Below are 24,715 nucleotides of genomic sequence, written 5' to 3'. Positions count from 1 at the left end.
CACCAGCATCGCAATTCCCACCGAGATCGGAGGTCACCACCAGAACCGCAATCACCACCAGAATCCTTAGCCGAGTCTCTTCGCAGACCAAAACGCAGATCGGAGGTCGCTTTTGATGCCGAGTCTATTCGCCGATGAAGTGGAAGGACAGTAAGGGAACAACGAAGAAGGCGACAAAGCAGTTGATGCCGGAGCATTGGTCCGGGCCGAGTCTTTTCGCCGTAACAGGAGAAAAGCTCCGCCGAGTACGACTACCTGCGAAGCAAGCTCCGAAACTCCGGATCTCGTCCTCCAGGTCTGAAGCCTCCATGGAGGGGCAGTGTCGGCACTGTGCTGGGGAGAGAGAGAGAGAGAGAGAGTCTGCGTCGTGAGGTGAGGGGGAGAAGTCTACGTCCTGAGGTGAGAGAGAGGAGAGGAAGAGTGGCATGGCAAGTTGTAATTCATTAATTAGATTAAGGATAAAATTGTGATTTCACTTTAAATTGGGTTAGTGGGAATAAAAATCTGTTGTTGGGGTAAGTGGGATAAGTTTGGTTAATTTTGGTGCTTTGGGTCAAGGACCCTTCTTTTTTCCTTCTGAGAAAGACTTGTACGTATGTAGTTTGCTATGTACGTATGCATACAGTATAGCTGTTCAAAATACTTAGGTTGCAAATCAGAGAGAGTACTCAGTTCACTGACGTGCACTTGTACCAACAAGAATTGAGGGCCGGATAACGTAAATTATATATTTTAATTATAAAAATAGTTGCTTATAAATATTAACGGTTGAGTTCTGCTGGTACATTTGCACCGTCGGTGCAGAGAATACTTTTCCTACAAATCAAATATATAGTGTCATTTTAAGTTGAGATGTTGTAATTGCAAATTGGTTGATATTAAGGGGAATAGGTGCCAAAGTTAGACTCCGAATCTTGTAGAGATTTTCTATCATTTCATTTTTCAAAAATAAATTTCTAGAAACTAGTCTCTTGTAATGGGTGGTATACTTAAATTGAGGCGGTATTAAAGTTGATAACTTTTCTTGTACATATTAAGGTTGAGAGCTTTCCTAGTACATATTATTGAGGCAAGAAATATGCATTATCATATAAATGAGAACTACACTTGTTCATAACTTCTAAATTTTTAGTTAATTAAGTGATGATGATGTGCCTCCAATTAGAGGCTTATTTCAAGCTTGCCAGGAAGTACCTTGGCACATCTTCATCACTTAATTAATTTGAGTTCAAGCTTGCTAGGTAGGCAATTCTAGGTTAGCTGTTCTTATGTTCTATGTCAAATATCAATGCGTATTATGTGTACCATATCCATTATATCGACGTAGTGTCGATGAGTTGCTGGCTTCCTCTCTTGCTCTGTAGGTTGCCCCCCAATTTATAAGGGATCATTGTGAGGACCGAGGAGCCAGAGTCCTGATTTTTGATGGAGTATTACTTTGCCAGCAATGTCGTCACTTGTATCAAGCATGCGCCTTATATCATCTCCAACCCTGTCATTCTACAAGTACTCCACTTTGAGATATAGGGGACCCAATGTCGGGTGGTAGCAGGGGAAACTAGACTCGTCTTTGCTACCTTTTTTTTTTCATGAGATTGGTTATATACTTATATCGCGCGATTACTTAACTCTTTGCTGATCACTTGGTTACATCCAGCTAGCTTTTACTTTAGACTCATTGTGAACTCAATTTGCACGGTAATTAACTGAGTCCAAGTACTATGTTGTGACTTGGTTTTTATTTATTAATTTGTTCATTTTCCTGTATGCCATTATGCCTTGGCGGTATGACGGCTTGCCAGTTGAGTACCGGAGTTGTACTTATACATGGATATACCTTGTTTTTCTGAACAATTTGAGGCATATTGGCTTGGTCGTTTAAGATTCATCCCCATGCATCTATATTATTGCCACTGAATTAGCAATGCTGTAAGTTTATATTACAATTGCAGGTCGGTGGCACATTTTTGTGATGGGTGTTGACATTGTCCTCAACTGAGAATTTACAAATAACTTTTCACCTGAACCGAAAGGATTAGCAATAGATCAATACTGAAGCTATTTGTGCAACCGATAAAAAAATTTGAGGTTTGAGCCTTCTTGTTCCCAAGAAGCAAATTCAATGCTGCTGGAAAATATGATGATGTCTACCATTTTGTAAGCTACTTGCTGGCCTGTGATGGATTGAAAGAGCTAGGGACCCAATAGTATTCTTGGACCGGGGGCAAAGTGGAGATGGGAGAACCAGCTAGCAGCTGAAGCTTGCTATCGAGATAGATATATAGAAAGTTAGAAACTATATATTATTGTAAAACTAAAATACAAATCAAGCTCACACATGCAAGTTCATCATTAATCTTAGAAGATCAAACATACCATTGACATCGAAAGTTGAAGAGGTTGAAGTCTTCTGCTAATCACCAACTATAGCTTCTCATGAATGGGCAGAACACAATGCTTGTAAAGACCGGTGGTGATAACAGGGACCCTAACCTCTTATTTATACAAGTACTAGTCCTAGGAATCCTCCCATAAAGAATTTCCTTAAGAATCAAGTATTGTATAATTGTAATCCTAATGCATCACAGTTTAGGACTTTCTTGTAGTCCAAATAATGGATTCCTAATCCAATGCTAAATACACTATCACATTAGATATCTAGGTTGATTCTTTTCCAGATCCATGTTGTACTCAAATTGATGCTTTTAATGGTTTCCTAGTTACTCTAGGATAACTCGTGATAAGTCCACTTTTGGTCTAACAATTATGACATATGTGAGAGAATAGGAGTGGTATCTTTGTTTTGTTTGGAGGAAGCTCCAGCAATTAATAGTTTTGAAATGCGTAGGGTTGCTAATGGTAATAAAATCTCTATCATTGCATTGTGATCCTTAATTGCTATTACCAATGGCAATGTTTTTGTTGAATGAAAGTTAATATTCTGTTTCATACATCAGCCAAAGACGTTTATGGAGTCTGATCATGAAAGTATGGTTGAATCAAAACAGATATATAGATGGAATGACATTGCCAGTGCAGAACAATACTGAATTTCAAAAGGCGAACTCTACTTTTAAATTCATCTTGATCAGCTAATACATCATCTTATTACAAGAATATAGTCCCCATTTTTGGTATTGTGCAAAGGTCATGCATGCACTCATACTTCGGGGCTCACCGATGAATGAGATCGAATGACGTTGAGGCTCTAGTTAATTAATTAGTTGTTACTGATCGATTTCAATAGAAAAGAAGAAAGAAGAAGTGCGATTTCAGTTCCCGGCCTGAACAAGATTTCTTTCCATTACAAATCCCAGTATAACGTAAGTTTCTGTCTCATGGTCATTGAGCCACTGGTTGTGCATCTAAATAATCAATTGTTAAAATCATATCAATTCTGTTTCTTTTTCATTTTTGTTAGCACCGCAAAGAGAAGACTTAAGTTAGCTAATAAACCTTTGTCAACAATGAGTCCTTCTATAACTAGGATTTCTATTATATATTGCAACGACGTCCATTTGTGAAACCTAGCTACCTTGTACAGAGTAATTTAGGAGACCATTTCTAACTATTATTCCGTTTCCTACCAAAAGAAAGAGAAAAATGAAAACAAGACTATTTAAGGGCATCAACAATTCAAAATCGATCAGAAGGGAGAAAAACTACACAGAGACCCAAAAGTGAAGCAGAATCAAGATCATCGACCTAACCACAACGTTAATGGCCGTCAACGTATTGGGATCACCTCACAAAATGCCTCACCTTCACGACTTACCGGACCTTGTTATTGACAAAATCCTTGGGTTCCTTCCCACTAAAGCTGCCGTCCAGGCTACCTTTCTTTCCAAGCAATCTGCAGTTTCTTCAGCGTCTGCACTAAATTTCGACGAGGCTGATGATTTTCGACGTCACAAGACTCACAACCTCAATGGTCGGGCTGCCTACCGACAGCTACAGCTGCTACACAACAAGTTCATCAACTTCTTGAAAGGGTATCTAGAATATCATGAGAAATATGAGAAGAAAGAGGTCCTAGATGCACTAAGGCTTCACATGATCATGTATGGAGATGCTACTATCATTGATAGGTGGTTGGAACGTGCAATTAATAGAGGTCTCAAAGAATTAGATATTAGCCCTCGACCAATGGTGGTGAAAGCTGAAAATATATATCGTTTACCTTGGGTATCCTTTGCTAATAATGCACAGTCTCTTACTAGTCTAAATCTGGAGTATGTTAGTATAGCGGACATTCAAAGTGCAAAACTTAAAAGGGATGAGAAGTACCTTCTTCCCTCCTTAAAAACCATGTCCTTCGAATGTGTGTGGTTTGATGACAAAGCTCTCTTCTCCTTACTATTGGAGTGCCCTTCCATCAAGTATTTGTCACTAATTGAATGCCGCTTTGGAGACTTCACGTGTCGTGTTTCAAGTTCAACTCTCAAGTCCTTGCAAGTTAAGTATTGCAAGCGGCTACAATTTGTTCAAGTTGATGATGAGGCTAAGAACCTTGAATCTTTTACATTTGTTTCTCCGCTACCACCAAATTCAAAATGTGAAAAGGTGATCTTGAATAATACCTTCAACTTGAAAAATATCACCATTTGTGTTGATGACCTATGGGAATTTTCTTTAAACGGATATCATCGTACACTAAAAGGCACAATCGATGTCCAAAATCTCCATCTTTTCGATTTTCTTGGGACTCTGAAGGATGCATTTTCTGTTAAAGGATGTCAGTGGGCCAAGATTGCAGTTCGAGAACTTTGGTTCAAAAATTGGTTCGTGCATTACTCTTCACATTTTCCTACATTGATTGGTTGTCTCAAAGAATTTGGGTGCTACAAGAAAATATCCCTCTATAATCAAGATCTGAAGGCTCTCATCATTCCTAATTTTTTTAGGAAGGAATTCTCTTCACCATTGCCTAAGATTTGCATTCTGGAGGTGAGGATGCCAAATCCACCAACAGAAGCGAGTAGAGATTATTTCGACTTGATGGACTCCTTGCATTGGATTGCACCTTCTGCAGAAGTGGAAATCTGCAGAAGTGAAACGCATCGTATTGATGCATTATTAGGAGAATATTAATTAGGTTTATATATTTTGTATTAAGTCACCTCCAGTTTTATTGACGCGTGTCCAGTGCCCAGCTAACACTTAGTCACGTTTTGATTGTTGAAGAAATTAATCATCTATGAAACTATGTTGCTATTTAACTACACTTAGTAGTTCAGCTATATTTTTGGGCTTAGGCTAGGACTTCACTTGATGATGATATGGAATTCGAAGTCTTTTGTAATTCAAGAGGCAGATACTTCCTTTTGTGGAACTAGGAATCGCTAGCTAATAACTCAAATCTTCTGTGGTTATTTAGATATGAATCTTAGAACATTTGGTCTTACATTTCCTCTCTCTCTCTTTTTTTTTTTTTTGGTTCGAATAGGTATTACACTTCCTTCAAATCAAGTTTTAGAACTATGAACATGGATACACTAAAAAACCCTTCATTTCTTATATAGAACTTTACTTACCTAAACTACCATTCTTTCTTATAAAAAAAATGTATACTTAATTACTTAAGATAAGAGCTCATGTGAGCTGTATAAAAAATGTATCAACAAAACACATTTTTACTCAATTTTGTCCAAACTCACTTGATACAGCATGATGTGGCAAGCTCGAGTCCCGATAGTGATTTTGTACAAAATTGAGGGAAAATGTATTTTTTGATCTGTTACACATTTGATAGCTGATACCTATTTTATATAACTTTGATACACTTTTGATGCCGGAAACAAGTTAGACCAACCCCTGATAGCCAAGAACCTGTTACGTCACGGCATTGAGAGTTTACAACGACGACGAGCCACCCATGTTACCGACATCCGATGCAACTCATGCAAGGTTCAATTCAATGCCTGAATCTGACGAACTGGAAAGGTTAAAATAGATTTGGGGATGAGAGAGATTAAAATGGTAAAAATGTATTAAAATAGAAAGTTAGAAACTATATGTTATGACATATGTGAGAGAATAGTAGTGGTATCTTTGTTTTGTTTGGAGGAAGCTCCAGCAATTAATAGTTTTGAGATGCGTAGGGTTGCTAATTAATGGTAATAAAATCTCTATCATTGCATTGTGATCCTTGCTATTACCAATGGCAATGATTTTGTTGAATAAAAGTTAATGTTCTGTTTCATACATCAGCCAAAGACGTTTATGGAGTCTGATCATGAGAGTATGGTTGAATCAAAACAGATAGATGGAATGGCATTGCCAGTGCAGAACAATACTGATTTCAAAAGGCGAATTAAATTCATCTTGATCAGCTAATACATCATCTTATTACAAGAATATAGTCTCCATTTTTGGTATTGTGCAAAGGTCATGCATGCACTCATACTTCGCGCGGGGCTCATCGATGAATGAGAATGACGTTGAGGCTCTAGTTAATTAATTAGTTGTTACTGATTTCAATAGAAAAGAAGAAAGAAGAAGTGCGATTTCAGTTCCGGGCCTGAACAAGATTTCTTTCGATTCCATTACAAATCCCAGTATAACGTAAGTTTCTATCTCATGGTCATTGAGCCACTGGTTGTGCATCTAATTAATCTATAGTTAAAATCATATCAATTCTGTTTCTTTTTCATTTTTGTTAGCACCGCAAAGAAGACTTAATTAAGTTAGCTAATAAACCTTTTGTCAACAATGAGTCCTTCTATAACTAGGATTTCTATTATATATTGGAACGACCATTTGTGAAAACCTAGCTTGTACAGAGTAATTTAGGAGATCTTTGCTAACTATGATTCCGTTTCCTACCAAAAGAAAAAAAAAATGAAAACAAGCAAGGACTATTTAAGGGCATCAACATTGATCAGAAGGGAGAAAAACCACACAGCGACCGCAAAGTGAAACAGAATCAAGATCATCGACCTAACCACAACGTTAATGGCCGTCAACGTATTGGGATCACCTCACAAAATGCCTCACCTTCACGACTTACCGGACCTTGTTATTGACAAAATCCTTGGGTTTCTTCCTACTAAAGCTGCCGTCCAGGCTACCTTTCTTTCCAAGCAATCTCCAGTTTCTTCAGCGTCTGCACTAAATTTCGACGAGACCGATGATTTTCGACGTCACAACCCCAATGGTCGCTTTGCCAACCTACGCCAACACAAGAAGTTCATCAACTTCTTGAAAGGGTATCTAGAATATCATAAGACATATGAGAAGAAAGATCGAGGTCCTAGATTCACTAAGGCTTCACATGCAATTTTATTTCTGTCGAGATGCTACTGTCATTGATAGGTGGATGGAACGTGCAATCAATAGAGGTCTCAAAGAATTAGATATTAGCCCACGACAAATAAGTATTATCCATGGAGAAATAGTGGTGGAAGCTGAAAAACTGTATATCGCTTACCTTGGGTATCCTTTGCTAATAATGCACAATCTCTTACTAGTCTAAATCTGGAGTATGTTAGGATGGCAGACATCCAAAGTGCAAAACTTCAAAGGGATGAGATCGAAGTATCTTCTTCCCTCCTTAAAACCATGACCTTGGAATGTGTGTGGTTTGATGACAAAGCTTTCTTCTCCTTACTATTGGAGTGCCCTTCCATCAAGTATTTGTCACTGACCGAATGCACATTTGGAGACTTCACGTGTCGTGTTTCAAGTTCAAGTCTCGAGTTCCTGGAACTGAAGTTTTGCTTTCAGCTTCAGGTGCTTCAAGTTCATGATGAGACTAACAATCTTGAATCTTTTACATTTTTTTCGGAGTCAGCACCATATTCACCATGTGAAAATGTGATCTTGAATAAATCCTTCAAGTTGAAAAATATCAACATTTTTACGGGAAGTTACAACCTCTACGACTCCTACCATTTATCTTGGATGACATTATTTGCTAATGCAAAATTCCTAACTAGTCTAAATCTGGAGGACACGAGAATTGCAAATATTAGTGCAAACGTTCAAAGTGACGAGCGCCTTCTTCCCTCTTTGAAGACCTTGTCCTTCGCAATTTCATGGTTTGCTGACAAAGCTCTCCCCTCCTTATTATTGGAGTGCCCTTCCATCGAGTATTTGTCAATAACTGAATGTTGTTTTGAAAACTTCAAGAGATCAAGTGTCAAGTTTCAAGTTTAAATCTCAAGTCCTTGGAAGTTATGGGTTGCGAACGGCTACAAGTTCTTCAAGTTGATGAAGCTAAGAACCTTGAATCTTTTACTTTTGCTTCTCCGCTTCCGTCACATTCAAAATGTGAAAAGGTGATCTTGAATAATACCTTCAACTTAAAAAATATCAACATTTGTGTTGACAACTTCTTTAAACGGATGTCATCGTGCACTAAAAGCCACAATCAATGTCCAAAGTCTCCATCTTTTTGATTTTCTTGGAACTTTGAAGGCTGAATTTTCTGTTAAAGGATGTCAGGGGGCCAAGATTGCAGTTCGGAAACTTTTGTTCAAAAATTGGTTCGTGCATTACTCTTCACATTTTCCTACATTGATTGGTTGTCTCAAAGAATTTGGGTGCTGCAAGAAAATATCCCTCTATAATCAAGATCTGAAGGCTCTCATAATTCCTAATCATTTTAGGAAGGATTTCTCTTCACCGTTGCCTAAAATTTGCATCTGGAGGTGAGGATGCCAAGTCCACCAACAAAAGCGAGTAGAGATTATTTCGACTTGATGGAATCCTTGCATTGGATTGCACCTTCTGCAAAAGTGAAAATCTGCAAAAGTGAAACACACCGTTTTGATGCATTATTAGAAGAACATTAGGGTTATGAATAAATTGTATTAAGTCACCTCTTTTATAGACAAGTGTCCAGTGCGCAGCTTACACTTAGTTGTCTGCTACTTAGGGAACGTTTTGGTTGTTGAAGAAATCATCTATGAAAGAATTTGCTTTATTATTACTCTTTTCTCTCTAGCTTTACATTTCTTGCCCGCCTACTCTGCTAGGGCTTAGAATCCTAACAAAATCCATTGAATGTTGAATGACAATGATGATTTAGTTAATTAAGTAATTTCCTGATGTCATGCTAGAAGTACGAGAGTACTTATTTAAGAATAGTTTCAGACATCATCCTTTTTATTTTTATTTACTGAAGTTAAGAAATATATGTCTCTAAATATACCAGAGATTGGCTTATAAATGACTTTATGCTGCTATTATAACTACACTCAGCAGTTCAGGGTCTAGGCTCGGACTTTACTTGATGATGATATGGAATTCTAAGTCTCTTGTTTTTTTTTTTTTTTTTGATGACATTTCTAAGGAATCGCTGACTAATAACTCAAATCTTTTGTGGTAAATATGAACCTTAGAACATGAGGTATTACACTTCCTTTTTTTTCTTTTTTCCTTTTTGGTTGAAGAGGTATTTTTTTTTTAATCGAAGGAGGTCAGCCATTTATTGAAGTTGAAAGATTACAATGATACGATGCCAAAAGACATCAAAAAGAGAAGCAAAACAGTACGAAAAGAAAAATACATATGAAATATAAAAACTTAATAACGCAAGAGCAGCAACGTCAAGACGCCACACTGATTTCACACTACGGATTGCAGCCGTGTAGTGAATTGAGTAGTCGGTGGTTTGACTACCCATCGAACTCCAACGCACAAATTGACAAATGTCAACTTGGCGCCAAAATGAAGGCACTCTCCCACCTAAAGATCGAAGCCGGCCAAGGTTGTCAGAACATGGCCATGGTGGCAAACGGAAATGTCCATTTTGCCCTCCTTCAGGGCTTAAAAAGTTGAAGTGTGAGCCCCCTTGTCGGGTCCAACTCAGCCTATGACGTCACATTTGGAGAATTTGGACTCGGATGATGTTGTTTGAGAGTACAAGGACCAGTCTGATTAAAAAAAAAGTTTAGGGACCAATCTGATTTTAGGCCCAAAGTTCAGGGGGGTAAACTGAATTTAATCCATATTTTTTATGTCAAGTTACTAACCCTTTTTTGGCATATCTGGAAAGCAAGAAATGATGTTGTCTCCAGACAAAGTATGAATGACCCAAGTGCTTTAGTTTACGCTGCAGCCAATGCCTTAAGGAACACTTCAAATTATAATCTGAACATATCTGTAGGAGGAGGCAATATACAAAACCAAAGTACCACTATTAACTGGTCTCCTCCTCCTAGAGATGTTTACAAAATGAACTTTGATGGTTCAGTAAATGGAAACTCGACAGCTAGGGGTTTCATTATTAAAGGCTAATCAGCCCATCATTGCTGGTGCAAGGAAAATTGGGAGATCAACTGTACCTATTGCGGAAGCCATTGCCCTCATAGACGACTTGATTTGTGCTCAACAAAAAGGGTACTAGAAAGCTTCTTGTGGAGGGGAGACTCTAAGCTCGTCATTGATTTTGTAAATGATTCAACATACACATGGAGATTGATAAAGATTATACAAGACATTAGACATCTTGCTGCGAAGTTTGATTCAATCTTGTTTACTGATATCTACAGAAAAGCAAATTTTGTGGCGATTACTCCAGCAAACTTAGGACATTCCTCTCTTGTAGTGGTCTTCAATGAACCAATTGTATCGGTCTTCAATGAACCAATTGTATCCTTAGTGTAGCAATAAGAGCCCTTCTCTTTGATGTTGTAAACAATAGTTTCCCCCGTGGCACTCATATTTAATTTAAAAGTCATTTCTTATAAAATAAAATAAAATAAAGACACATTTTTACTCAATTTAATTTGTACCAAATTACCCTCAAGGCCCCGTGAAGTTGTAGGTCAAGTTGTATCAAACGTGTATCAAAATTGTATCAATAAAACACATTTTCACTAAATTTTGTCTCAAATCACCCTCGGGGGTCAGTGTAGTTGTACCAAAGGTGTGAGTATAGCTCAAAAATTATTTTAAAATAGAAATTATTTTGGATTACACGAAATCTGCACCGTTAAATTTCATTGATATATGAATCGGATCCGGATGCCCACAACTCGATCCGACGAGTTATTCGGAAAGAAGTAAAAGGACGAGTCTTTGTTAGCAAGTGAGGATTGGTTAGTTGCCTGTACGAGAGCCTCTCTCTCTCAAAACAAGAGAGAGAGAAACCAGATCTGAAATTCAATTCCCCCCTCCCCCCCCCCCCCCCCCCCCCCCTTAAATTTCATTGATATATGAATCAGATCCGGATGCCCACAACACGATCCGACTAGTTATTCGGAAAGAAGTAAATGGACGAGTCTTTGTTAGCAAGTGAGGATTGGTTAGTTGCCTGTACGAGAGCCTCTCTCTCTAAAAACTAGGGAGAGAGAAACCATATCTGAAATTCAATTCCCCCCCCCCCCCCAAACAAACTCTGTCACCCATATCTTGATCCATTCGGATCTAGATCGGATGGATCAAGATCGATGGTGGAAGAGCTGGGGGAGGCCATACCAACTTTGGATTTTACCTAATTTCTCTCCATCCTCACTGCTCATCTCTTTCATCAAGCGTTTCCAGCTCTTTTCTCACCCTTGTGGTGATTTTATTACCCTATGTGGTATACTTCTAGCGATGTCCAGAATGGGAGGACTTTGTTCCTCATTATTTCTCTTCTTTTCCTCTCATTGTCAAATAATCTCATACATTTCCAGGTCAAAATTCAATCAACCCCACAACAAGTCTCTTCTCTCTACCCAGAACCTCCAAGAGGGTCCTTATGGATGCGTTTATAAAGTGCAAATCACTTACTTTGGCGAGTATGGGTGCTCACACATGGTTTTTCACCCCCCATTTTCTTGTTCTGGTTCTATGTCCTGGATCTCAGATCCTTGCCGGCTGCCATGGTTTCTCCTTGGTCTTGTTGGAGGAGAAACTGATGCTTTGGTGAGGGATCTCATCCCTTTGGTTGTTGGTTCTCTCTTGATCTGTGTTTTGGAATTTGTTTGGCATTGGTTTATCACGACGAAACTTCTGGGGTGTTCTTTTTCTGGCAGGTACCTCGGCGACAATGCGTGGCTTAGGGCACAAACTGGATGGCAACAGATAGGGTTTCGGTAGTGGGATGGGCCTTTTATTGGGCCTATGTTTTAGCTTTTATTGTTTTTAGGATTAATTTTCTGATACTGGCTCTTTTGGAGCCCAAGAGAAAATAAAAGGAAAATTTTTGTCTGTATATGCACATCCATCAGAGAATCGTTAGGTGTTTCCTTCTTCAGCCCATTGGGCTAGTTTGGGGCAGCTTAATTGATCCCGTCTTCCCCCCCCCCCCCCCAAAAAAAAAAAAAAAAAGGTGGCGATTAGTTTTAAGAGCCCATTTGTAGTTAGTTAACAGCTCTCGCGCTTTGTTCACAATTCTTCTTTCTATTCCTCGAACCAGTTTGTTGTTTGTTTCCCATTTTTCATTGCTCCAAGAAGTTAGAAGCTTTCTTTGGCCATCTCCTCAAGTCGGTTCGTCGTCGGGAATGTCAGCCCTCCGGGAACGGTCTCTCCACATCGCCGATTTGCAGGCGTGGATGGACAAGGCGTACTTCGTTAATGACTGCTTCCCAGAGCTTAAGGGAGAGGTACGTAGCTCTGCTTTCGTCATTTCCATGCTTCATTTGCTTTTTCTTTCGAATTCAACTATACCCATCTCCAAGAACAAGAAACCCATGAATGTGATTTTGGGTGCAGAGGGTTTTTGTTTTTCTGTTTCTGCGTAATTGTGGGTATAGCCTTGTAATTGTGGGGATACTTGGACTGGAATATATATGATGAAATGGTAGTTTCTTTAATTCATTCACTGCTGATCAAGATCATTTGCATTTGCATTCTGTTTTGGGTTCATAAAAGTTGGAAGAATCAGATAGTTCAATTATATGGGTATAGAAATGCGTCCAAGATTTAACCTTTCTCTACCATCATTCATCAGAACCAATAGAAAACTCATGTGTCAAGACTTTCAGATTATCAACAATTGAATTCTTTCATTTTTTTTTTTAATTCTTGACTGCCAAGTAAATAGTTAGTGTTCACCAAATATTACAGTAACAGAATCATTATGGCAAATATGTTTATCTCCTGTCTAATTTTGGTTATATGTTGTTTGCAGATTGTGAGTGCAAAGTTAATTGTTCAGAAATCGGGTTACTGCTATGGTTTTCTGGAGTTTAGGTCTCACAAGGTAGCAAAGCTTGTTCTGGAGACATACAATGGCAAGCAGATGCCCAAGGCGTGTCAACATTTCCGTCTCAATTGGAGCAGGTCCACGAGGGCATTGCAAACTACAGATGCTTCTCAAGGAGGTAGATTTTGCCCTACCTGGTATTGCATATTTAAATTTGAAGTTGTAAGATATACATATGCTTGTCAAGAAGGATGTTATATGTAGACTATTAATGCCAGTCATGTTTTATATGGAAGCCTTTCCAGTTTCTTATATCTAAGAGGTATCAGTACCAATCAGGTATCAGTACGTGATCTTAGTCTTACTCTATTTTCCAAAATTTTACATCTGTCTGTTAATACTAGAGCGATGTTAATCCTGATAAACCATTATGTTTTGTCTTTGTGGATCTAATCCGTAATGGTCTCTGTTTCTGGATAGGATAGAGTTTGGTCCCAAACTTGTGGCCTATGTCTACTTTTAAGTTTCAGCTTTATCTTGAGGTCAGAGCGTAAATCACATTTTCTTTGTGGTCTGAGAAAATAGAACAAATCTACCTCATATGCTAAAATCTACTAGTTCACATTTTATGATTAAGTTACTTAATCATATTAGTAATTCTCATTTGGTATAAGCAGCAAGTAATTCACATCGCATGCAAAAGTTCAAAGAGGCCTGTGTTAGTTTCACCATTGTTTGTCATTTCTGATGTTATCTTTTGATTCATGACCATAATAATCTATATGTTGTTGGTTAGTTCTCATGATTAGTAGCTTTATGCAGAAATAGAAAATTTTGGTATGGCAACCAATCATAAAACTAGAACAATGAATGCTCATTAGTTCATTTTCTGCTGTGTACCCAGGGAATTACAAGCTTGTAGTTGCTGGGGATCTGCCGAAGGATGTTACTGCTGAAGAACTGCAGCAGCACTTTAGAACCTATTACCCTTCAGTTAAGGATGCTGAAGTTCACACCAGTGAATCCCAGGGGTTGTATGGTGTTATCACATTTGCAAAAGAGCATGAAAGGCATCTGGCCTTAATTCATATGGACATGCAATGTTTTAGGAGGAAAGAAGACGGCAAACCGCATCATTTCTTCTATAAAGACACAGCTGCTGAGTACCAGAGAGGTACGTGTCCTAGTTACTAGTGCATGCTGATGTTTGTAGTAGAAATATGTGTAATTTGTGCGTCAAACAGTCACAAAACATAATGTACTGTACTGCAACTATATTATTCTTTCAGTAGGAAACTTATTAATCAGGCAGTGGTCTGTTATTTAGAAACTGTCCATATGCTATTAAAAGCTCGTTTGAAAAATTAGGATTACAGATAAACAGAGTTGCTAGAAGAAGTACAGGGGGTGCTTCTTGCCACCGCTTCTTCTGGCATAATGAGAAAATTTACAATGTGTTAAGAAATTGAAAAGTGCTGGACTATATTTTGAATTTGCTAAGTTATATGACGCTGTTCGACACTTTTTCTTATTTGACTAGTTTATATAACTGCTTATTTGACTAACTTATATAAATGCTGTTGGGAACTTTTGCTTGATTGTTTGTGATATTGACTCTGGAACTGCTGTTGGAAAGTTGTTCTTATTTGTTTCTCATTTGCAGCTGCCTACCCAAGTACCCATCCAGAGGATGCACATCCAAATGGTTCAACAGTAAGTAGTTTATTCATCTAATTTTCTATACATTTCTCGCTGCATGATAGTAACTCTTTGATTTTGAGTATAGATTTACATTCAAAACTTGGAAAAGGATGTTACCGAAGGGTTCTTGCTACGGAAATTTTCCCCCTATGGTGAGGTTTCTAAAGTCACCATAAGGGGATGTGCTCTGATTCAGTTTGTTGATAGGTAATTGTTACTCATGCACAGTTTAGTTGATCATTTTCCCCCTCTTCTCTTAAATACTCATATTTTGTGGTGTCTAAATTTTCAGATCGAGTGGCGATATAGCATTGCTTCACATGAATGATGACCTCATTCAGCAGAATAGCTTACTTACACTGACCATGAGAAAATGTGAGTTCTATTATATCACAATCATATCTTGTGTATTTGCTTCTACCCCCTGTATAACTAACCTTAATATATTGCTTATGGTACATGCCTGTGGGTTTGTGGTATGCAGTAAATGATGAATCTGTTCCAGTAGCTTCATCTGTTGAAGACTTCAAGGAACTAACAGAGCTTAAGGAATTAACCCATGAAGATGAAAGATCAGTATCTGGGTTCAAAGAGTGTGAAGTCGATTCGTCCTCGTTGGAAATGGCAGACCGCCGTTCCCCGTCTCTCCACATCGCTGATTTGCAGGCCTGGATGGACAAGCCCTACTTGCGGGACGAGTGCTTCCCAAAGTTTCCGGGAGAGGTAAGCTTTGCTTTCTTCGTTTCTATGCTGCTTCATTTGCTTTTTCTCTGAAATTAAACTATACCCATTGCCAAGAACAAGAAATGAAAAGGACCCATAAATGTGATTCTGGTTTATTTGCTACTGTAACTGAGAAGAAAAGGGGGGTATGGCCTTGTAATTGTGGGGATTTTCTTTTCACTAGCTATTGTAATTTTCTTTAATTCATGCACTTGATCAAGATCATTTGCATTTGCATTCTGTTTTGGGTTCATAGATATACATAAAAGTTGGAAGAATCAGATAGTTCAATTATATGGGTATAGAAATACATCCAAGATTTAACCTTTCTCTACCATCATTCATCAGAACCAATAGAACTCATGTCTCACTATCATCATATGTGTCAAGACGTTCAGATTATCAACTCTTAAATTCTTGACTGCCAAGTAAATAGTTAGTGTTCATCAAATATTACAGTAATAGAATCATTATGGCAAATATGTTCATCTCCTGTCTAATGTTGGTTATATGTTGTCTGTAGGTTATGAGTGCTAGCATTTTTGTGGAGAAATGTGGTTATCGCTATGGTTTTCTGGAGTTTAGGTCTCCTGAGGTAGCAGAGCTTGTACGCAAGACGTACAATGGCAAGAGGATGCCCAAGGCGTGTCAATATTTCCGTCTCAATAGGAACAGGTCCAAGAGACCACCGGGAACTATGGCTGCACCTGAAGAAGGTAGATTTTTCCCTATCTGGTATTGCATATTTAAATTTGGTGTTGTAAGGCCTGAGGTATACAGATGTTTGTCCAAGTAGGATGTTATGTGTAGACTATTAGTACCGGTCAGGTTTTATATGTAAGCCTTTCCAGTTCCTTGTATGTAAGAGGTATCAGTAGTTCAGTTCCAGTCAGGTATAGTATCAGTACGTCAGTTTAGTCTTACTCTGTTTTCCAAAAGTTTTACATCTGTCTGTTAATACTAGGGCGATGTTAATCCTGATAAACCATTATGTTTTGTCTTTTTGGATCTAATCCGTAATGGTCTCTGTTTCTGGATAGGATAGAGTTTGGTCCCAAACTTGTGGCCTATGTCTACTTTTAAGTTTCAGTCTTCATCTTAAGGTCAAAGAGTAAATCACATTTTCTTTGCGGTCTGAGAAAATAGAATAAATCTACCTCATATGCTAAAATCTACTAGTTCACTTCTACAAAATTTTGTTTTGTTGCCTCTTTAGGAACATCCATTTGCATCTGTTTAAACTTTAAAGTGTAACCGCCACTTTGTAATTTATGCTAGAGTTGCTATCGGAATGTTGCTTTTAATTTACCAGGATTTCATTGTATTCCTTTTACGAGATCAGGTGTACTTAACCTCTTTAGTCGCCTGTACACAATTTGAATTGTCTACTTTTTTTGTGGTGTGATTATCTATTTCACTACTAATTGTGAATTTATCCATTCATGGTCCCGTATTTTGTCTGATGCCGTTTTCTGCTTGATTTTTTGTTCCGTTGTAATACCTTTTGGTGCATGGGAATAATTTGATTTGAAGGGTGGGAGTAGGTTTAGGAGCCATATGTTGCAGCTTTCTTAGGTAAAGAAAGATTCACGTCTTAATATCATTAGCTTTCAGCTGTCAAGATGATTTGTAACCGACTATTTGGAAGTCTCTGAAATAGGCTACAGTTTGTTGTTCTCTATATTTTCCTTCTCCAACATTTAAAAGAAACTCTCAGCTTGGGCAAAGAAGCCTTATTAGCTGGTGTTTCCTTTCTTTCTCTCCAGAACTGATGGGACTTTCACTACTTTGTCATCTTTGTGACTACTACGGTCACTGTTACATAAAGAAAAGTTCCATATTCTGAAAAGTGGTTCAGTGATTGGAGGTGGATAAAAATTAGATAAAAAATCTTTCATACCATCTTGCCAGTCACTTTTTAGACGCGGAGGAAGTATAACCTTAATTACTTAATCATGTTAGTAATTCTCATTTGGTATAAGCAGCAAGTAATTTATATCGCATGCAAAAGTTCAAAGTGGCCTGTGTTAGTTTCACCATTGTTAGTCATTTCTGATGTTATCTTTTGATTCATAACCATAATAACCTATATATTGATGGTTAGTTCTCATGATTAGTAGCTTTATGCAGAAATAGAAAATTTTGGTATGGCAACCAATCCTAAAACTAGAATAATGAATGCTCATTAGTTTTTTCATTTTCTGCTGTGTACCCAGGGAATTACAAGCTTGTAGTTGATGGGGATTTGCCGAAGGATGTTACTGCTGAAGAACTGCAGCAGCACTTTAGAACCTATTACCCTTCAGTTAAGGATGCTGAAGTTCACACCAGTGAATCCCAGGGGTTGTATGGTGTTATTACCTTTGCAAAGGAGCATGAAAGGGATCTAGCATCAATTCATATGGCCAGTCAATGTTTTAGGAGGACAGAAGACGGCAAACCGCATCATTTCTTCTATAAAGATACAGCTGCTGAGTACCAGAGAGGTATGTGTCGTAGTTACTAGTGCATGCTGATGTTTTGTTGTAGAAGTATGTGTAATTTGTGCATCAAACAGTCACAAAACATAAATTACTGTACTGGAACTATATTATTCTTTCACTAGAAAACTTATTAATCAGACAGTGTTCTGTTATTTAGAAACTGTCCATATGCTATTTAAAAGCTCATTTGAAAAATTAGGATTACAGATAAACAGAGTTGGAAGAAGAAGTACAGGGGGTGCTTCTTGCCACCGCTTCTTCTGGCATAATGAGAGAATTTACAATGTGCTAAGAAATTGAAAAGTGTTGGACTATGTTTCAAATTTGCTAAGTTATATGACGTTGTTGAACGCTCTTTCTTATTTGACTAGTTTATATAACTGCTTATTTGACTAACTTATATAAATGCTGTTGGGAACTTTTGCTTGATTGTTTGTGTCTTTGTGATACTGATTCTGGAACTGCTGTTGGAATGTTGTTCTTATTTGTTTCTCATTTGCAGCTGCCTACCCAAGTACCCATCCAGAGGATGCACATCCAAATGGTTCAAAAGTAAGTAGGTAGTTTAGTCATGTAATTTTCTATACATCTCTTGCTGCATTATAGTAACTCTTTCATTTTGAGTATAGATTTACATTCAAAACTTGGAAATGGATGTCACTAAAGGGTTCTTGCTACGGAAATTTTCTCCCTATGGTGAGGTTTCTAAAATCACCATAAGGGGATGTGCTCTGATTCAGTTTGTTGATAGGTAATTCTTACTAATGCACGGTTTAATTGATCATTTTCCCCCTCTTCTCTTATTAAACACTCATATTTTGTGTTGTCTAAATTTTCAGATCGAGTGCTGATAAAGCATTGCTTCACATGAATGATGACCTCATTCTGCAGAATAGCTTACTTCCACTGACTGTGAGAAAATGTGAGTTTCTATCATATCACAATCATATCTTGTGTATTTGCTTCTACCCCCTATATAACTAGTCTTAATATCTTGCTTATGGTACATACCTGTGGGTTTGTGGTATGCAGCAAATGATGAATCTGTTCCAGTAGCTTCATCTGTTGAAGATCTTAAGGAATTAACCCATGAAGATGAAAGATCAGTATCTGGGTTCAGAGCGTGTGAGGAGGAGTCCACAGATGAAAAAATAACAGAGGAGAGGGAGCAAGAAAATGATGAATCTGTTCCAGTAGCTTCAGCTGTAGAAGATCTTGAGGAACTAACACATGGAGAATCACCGAAAGACCTTAAGGAATTAACCCATGACGATGAGGGATCAGTATCTGGGTTTAGAACGTGTGAGGAGGAGTCCACAGATGAAATAACAGACGAGGGGAGGCAAGAAAATGATGAATCTGTTCCAGTAGCTTCAGCTGTAGAAGATCTTGAGGAACTAACACATGGAGAATCACCGAAAGACCTTAAGGAATTAACCCATGACGATGAAGGATCAGTATCTGGGTTTAGAACGTGTGAGGAGGAGTCCACAGATGAAATAACAGACGAGGGGAGGCAAGAAAATGATGAATCTGTTCCAGTAGCTTCATCTGTAGAAGACCTTGAAGAACAAAAACATGGAGAATCACCGAAAGACCGTAAGGAATTAACCCATGAAGATGAAGGATTAGTATCTGGGTTCAGAACGTGTGAGGAGGAGCCCACAGATGAAAAAATAACAGAGGAGGGGAAGCAAGAAGAGGAGGTGAAAAAAGTCAGAAGGGCAAAGACGGAGGTTAGTGAAGGACAGAGACGGAGGAGGAAGGCGAAGAAGGCAAGGCAGAAGGAGAAAAAGAAGCTTCTTAAGCAAACCGATGAACGGTTGGAGGCATCAGAAGGGCAGCAAACCAATGAAGGGTTTGAAGCACCAGAAGGGCAGCAAACCAATGAAGGCTCGCAAGCATCAGAAGGGCATCAATTGGTCATCTCTTGGCTGTGGGAGTTGTATGCGAGCTTGAAGCACTACTTGTTCGGCTGCTAAGGTGAGTTTGCTGGGAATATGGTTTAATACACAGTGGGTCTGCGGATACTAGGGATGTGAATATCTTGACTGCTGCATTTTAGCAAACTAAAAATTGGGCATAGTTTTTAGTATTCTACTGAATTGAACATTTCACTTTGCTTGTCAAAGGTCAGGCAAATCTGTGGCAATCAGTTTATAGTGTGACTTCACTGTGCTGTAGTGTGTTACTTAGTTGAGTTTCTTGGTGGGATAGTTAATGGTGTGGCTTCATTGTGCTGTAGTTTGTTAATTGAGATTGGTTAACCCAACTTTTAGGGAGAAGGAAACACACACAACCATCATACAGCATCTTCTCCTACCTCCCTCACTACACCCTCCACCATCTTTTGATATGCCTTAACCCAAAATCCCAACTCCAACTATCTCATGCTATTAATGTACAATATTGTGCAATTAGTTGATTTACACAGGTAGGATGCCTTCATGATGTTTGAGATATGGGAATGAAGGCTAGAGTCCCTGAATTGCAAATAATTTGGATGGACTATTTTTTATTCCTATTTCTTATCCTTGAAATCATTTGTCTTCCCACCCATCTAGACTGCCTCAAGCCTTCCCCTCATCTCTCTTTCTCTAGAACTTTTGTTCAAATTTATATATTTCTTCCTTTTTTGCTTTGTGTGATGGCCTGTGCAACTTTCTATTGTCAAACTGCACCAGTAATATAAAAGATTAAAACATAATATATATATATATATATATATATATATATATATATATATATATATATATATATATATATATCCTAGGCTTCTTAGGATAGCAATTGCACTGGGCGTGCATCCATCACATGCCGTATTGAGTTAAGAGACACCTTGGAGAAATTCTAATTTGACTTGTGAACAAGCTTTTTCTGGTACTTTGGATGTCTGAATAGAAACCTAAGTTCAATTTAAAATGATATTTACTATAATAGCAAGCTCTTAATATGCAATACACAGCCCAATTTTTACTGGTGTAGGTATTAGTGTACAGGGTGAGAGGGTGAGAGAGAGAGGATATTACTGGAGAAACTGAACTTTATTAGAGCCAAAAGCCACCAAACAACTGAGGACAAGAGGTCCCTAAAACAATCTAGGAGGGAAAAAAAGGAACAACAGAAAAACAAGAAAAAACTAATTTCTCAAGTCACTACAGCTTTCCAGTTTAACAATCTATTGCCAACTTTCAGTGACAAAATAAAAAATAAAAAGAAGAAGAAGCCTACCAAGCTTTGGACTCTAGCTTAGCACTTGGCTTTTATTATAATTTTGTTAGTATTCAATATGTGATTACTCTTTATACCAATCTTCATATTGCCGGCCCTAATGTTGGAGGAAACAAAAAAGGCGTCTGTAGCCTTTAGTTAGATAAACATACATGTATTTCTTATTTAGCTAATACACCTCAGATGCAAGGAAAATCCCTCTGTAAATTAACATATCGGCACATCAATGGTACACTTGCTCCTTACATTCATAGACTAACTTGAAATCAAGTTAACCAAGTTTACTGCTGCATGAAGCCGATCTACATTTCTATGGAGGTGTCGACTTGATGTATGATACAATAATGTACCGTGGATGAACTCATAACTGCTGACAGTTTCGAGTGCAGAGATATTTGTGAGAATGTCTAATGTTGTTACATATTTTAGGGTAGGCTGCTCCACCTATTACCTTGCGTAGCAACTCCAACAGTCCCTATAATTTCTGTATAATAAAGAAGCAAAAGTCAAAACTTTAGCATCTTTTTCTTCTCCAACTCCAACAGATTCCCTATTTTACAGCAATCTTTAAAATCTCCATATTCTTCCTTAAAATTTTAGAGATTGCTGTAAATATAGGGAATTTGGTTTTCTCTTTCCTCACTTTCCCTAAAATAGGAATAGTTATAGGGAATCTATTGGAGCAAAAAATGCTCATTTTTCCCTAAAATAGAGAAAAATCAAAACATGGGGAAGCTGTTGGAGTTGCTCTAAGTGCTTATAAAGGACTAGATTGCTCTATCTATTACCAAATGATTTAGGGTTAGATTTCTTCCTCGTGTCAGAGTGGAAGCCCCACGGCTTGCTATAAGTTGTTAACATGTTTGGCTTGAATCCCGTCACACGTGAGGGAACGTGTGAGAATATGAGTGTTTCCACATTGGAAATATATATACCTTTAGATAGTGCTTCTATGAGACTAGCTTAACTTTTGCATACATTTTTTTTTTTTTTTTTTGAAAAAATACAGTACATTAGCACATAGATACATCAATGGTAGACCTCCGTACAGCAATAGACTAACTCCCTAGACTCGTAGATTAGTTCACGATCCGACCAATTCAGTCCACCACTTTATCGAACTTGTGTACTTGATGTATCAATACATCAACGTTAATTGGTAATACAGAATTGCAGAACATATTCTGGTCCTTTGGATTGCTTTCGAGTGTTTTTAGAAAACACAGGTTCCTATTGCTTTTGGATGAACACTATATATGCGTTTATGTGCTACCTACTTAAGGTGGATGATGTTACCTTTTATTTGTTTCTATTTAAGTTGGATAATGTTATTTGACTTCTACAAGTTTTCTGATTGATGAATGTTCTTTACTATTTGTTAATGATAATTTTTTTTTATTTATAAATATTGTTATAACAATGCGATGTGCGAATTGCTTAGGCTTAGGCAAAAATGCCTCAACTTACGCACTTTGCTATTTATACATTGTGTAGGCCAGGGGAAGCCAAATATGATGCAGCAATAGAGGAAATAAAGAAAAGCAGAGAAAGATTTGCCATAAGAGCACAGAACGAAAGCTGAAGAGAAAGAGAAAAAGAAGAGTGCTAGAGAGAATGAAAGAAAAAAGGCAACTCAAGCTGAAATTCTAATGGAGCCTGATTTCACTGCAGTACACAAAGCAAACCAAGGTAAAAACCCGTCCCTATGCCTCTTTTGAAATGCAGTAAGAGAATGATGCAGCCTTTGATGTGGGTGCTTGTTACATTCTGGTTATCGTTTTCTTGTCGACATACGCTTCAAAGGTAATTTGACAGATTTCATTGAGACATTTCCATACTATTTATTCTATATAGCCAATTTTTTGGATGTGACATTTGACTGGTCATGTATGAGTTTGTTTGTATGCTGCAGTGATTTACACAGCCTGCCTAAACAGCTGGTACAAGTACAATATCATTTGAATTCCTGTGCATTTTGGTTGCTGTTTTATTTTAGTGTGCGGCTTTAGTATTGTCTGTAGTGGTTAGTGTATGATGGTATCGAGTCCATTATCAACATTTGACCCCATCTCCTTTTTACCTTTTCTCTGCACGGGGTTTAATTCATTTTGCAGAGTCGAAACAGCTGCTATGTACATGGAGTTTACTAGATTCTCAAGGTTTTTCAGGGGTGTTTGCAGAACTTCAGCATGCAAGTAAAAGGTTTGCACTCTACTTTCCTGATGTTCTTTTTTAGTGCATTGATCTTAATTATGGTTGATGTCTATAGTTACTGGTAGAGCTTAAACTAGAGTCGTCTTTGCTACTTCTGTTATGAGATTGGTTATATCCAACTTTTACTTTCAACACATTGTTGACTTAATTTCAACGTAATCAGAGTCCAAGTGTTATGTTGTGACTTAGTTTATTGTTCACTTTCATGTATGCCATTTTGCCTTCGTGTGACCTTACCGGTTGAGGATCGAAGTTGCCTTGTTTCTCTGAACAATTTGAGGTATATTGGTTTGGTTGTTTAAGCTTCATCCCCCAGGCAGATATCATTATTGCTACTGAATTAAGCAATGTTTTAAGTTTATATTTCAATTTGCAGGCCAGTTGCTTGCTTTTCCTATTCAAGTGATGTTAGGGAAAGGGATGACAGCCTTGTAATTAAGGATTTAAATCCAAGCCAGGTTTGTTTTACTGGAAGTTTATTTTATATTATTGTAAGCTCTTTGTTCATAAGCTACCTGGGTGTTGACATTGTCCTCAACTGAGAATTGTCAAAACAACTTTTCACCTGAAACAAAAGGATTGGCAATAAACAATAGTAAAGCTATTCTTGCAACCAATAGAAGTTTTTGAGGTTTGAGCCTTTTGTTCGCGAGGAGCAAGATACTGCTGGAAAATATGATGATGTTTACCATTCTGTAAGCCTCTTGGCTGTTGATAATTGAAAGAGTTTGATTTATTGAAAAGAGCAAGGGACCCAATGGTCATGAACCGTGGGAAGGTGGAGATGGGGAAGCAGCAGTTGAAGTTCTTATCGAGATTCATAATTTCTCTTGACATTATGTGAGGATAGTAGTTGTATCGTTGTTTTGTATGTAGAAGCTCCAGCAATTGATAGTGTTGAAATGCGTCGTGCTGGGTTGCTAATGATAATAAAATCTCTATCGCTGCATTGTTAACCTTGCTATAATTAATGGCAATGTTTTTGCTGAATGGAAGTTAATCTTCTGATTAATGCAACAACCAGAGACTGTTTATGGAGTCTGATCATGAAAGTATGGTTTAATCCTAATTCCAAACAGATAGATGGAATGGCATTTCCAGTGCAGAACAATACTGAATCTCAAAAGGCGAACTCTACGTTTAAATTTATTTTGATCAGCTATTACATCTTTTACAAGAATACAATCCCCATTTTCCTATCCCTTGTGCTCATGGCTCACCTCCATGAGAGGCATACCTAATGGCAATGACAGCATTGCGTAATACGTTAAAACGCGTGCGTTAT

At 37.9% G+C, this 24,715-nt stretch overlaps 2 protein-coding genes across 3 annotated transcripts; both read left to right on the top strand.

Annotated features, from left to right (window-relative positions):
* The first annotated feature begins 11,338 nt into the window (after window positions 1-11,338).
* On the top strand, window positions 11,339-12,131 carry LOC133708414 (uncharacterized). The gene is made up of 3 exons (XM_062133872.1): window positions 11,339-11,530; window positions 11,625-11,856; window positions 11,967-12,131. Exons 1-3 carry the CDS (start codon window positions 11,383-11,385, stop codon window positions 12,028-12,030), a joined length of 444 nt encoding a protein of 147 aa, XP_061989856.1. The 5' UTR covers window positions 11,339-11,382; the 3' UTR covers window positions 12,031-12,131.
* A 167-nt stretch (window positions 12,132-12,298) lies between these two features.
* LOC133712750 (uncharacterized) lies at window positions 12,299-23,958 on the top strand. 2 transcript variants are annotated; one of them, XR_009847587.1, is made up of 15 exons: window positions 12,299-12,536; window positions 13,064-13,256; window positions 13,983-14,252; window positions 14,742-14,791; window positions 14,865-14,986; window positions 15,072-15,154; window positions 15,264-15,502; window positions 16,026-16,218; window positions 17,719-17,988; window positions 18,488-18,537; window positions 18,615-18,736; window positions 18,825-18,907; window positions 19,018-19,968; window positions 22,711-23,710; window positions 23,807-23,958. XR_009847587.1 is itself a non-coding variant. In XM_062138854.1 (13 exons), the coding sequence occupies exons 1-13, from the start codon at window positions 12,435-12,437 to the stop codon at window positions 19,965-19,967; spliced, it is 2,727 nt and encodes a 908-aa protein (XP_061994838.1). In that variant the 5' UTR covers window positions 12,299-12,434; the 3' UTR covers window positions 19,968-20,260. The 2 variants fall into 2 exon arrangements, 1 of the variants encoding a protein (XP_061994838.1); XM_062138854.1 differs by lacking the exons at window positions 22,711-23,710; window positions 23,807-23,958 and having other exon boundaries at window positions 19,018-20,260.
* Window positions 23,959-24,715: the final 757 nt, after the last annotated feature.

Source organism: Rosa rugosa, chromosome 5 (assembly GCF_958449725.1).
Source record: "Rosa rugosa chromosome 5, drRosRugo1.1, whole genome shotgun sequence".
Classification (NCBI taxonomy): domain Eukaryota; kingdom Viridiplantae; phylum Streptophyta; class Magnoliopsida; order Rosales; family Rosaceae; genus Rosa; species Rosa rugosa.
The sequence above is the reverse complement of the archived record's forward strand: the minus strand, read 5'-3'. Positions and strand labels throughout refer to the sequence as shown.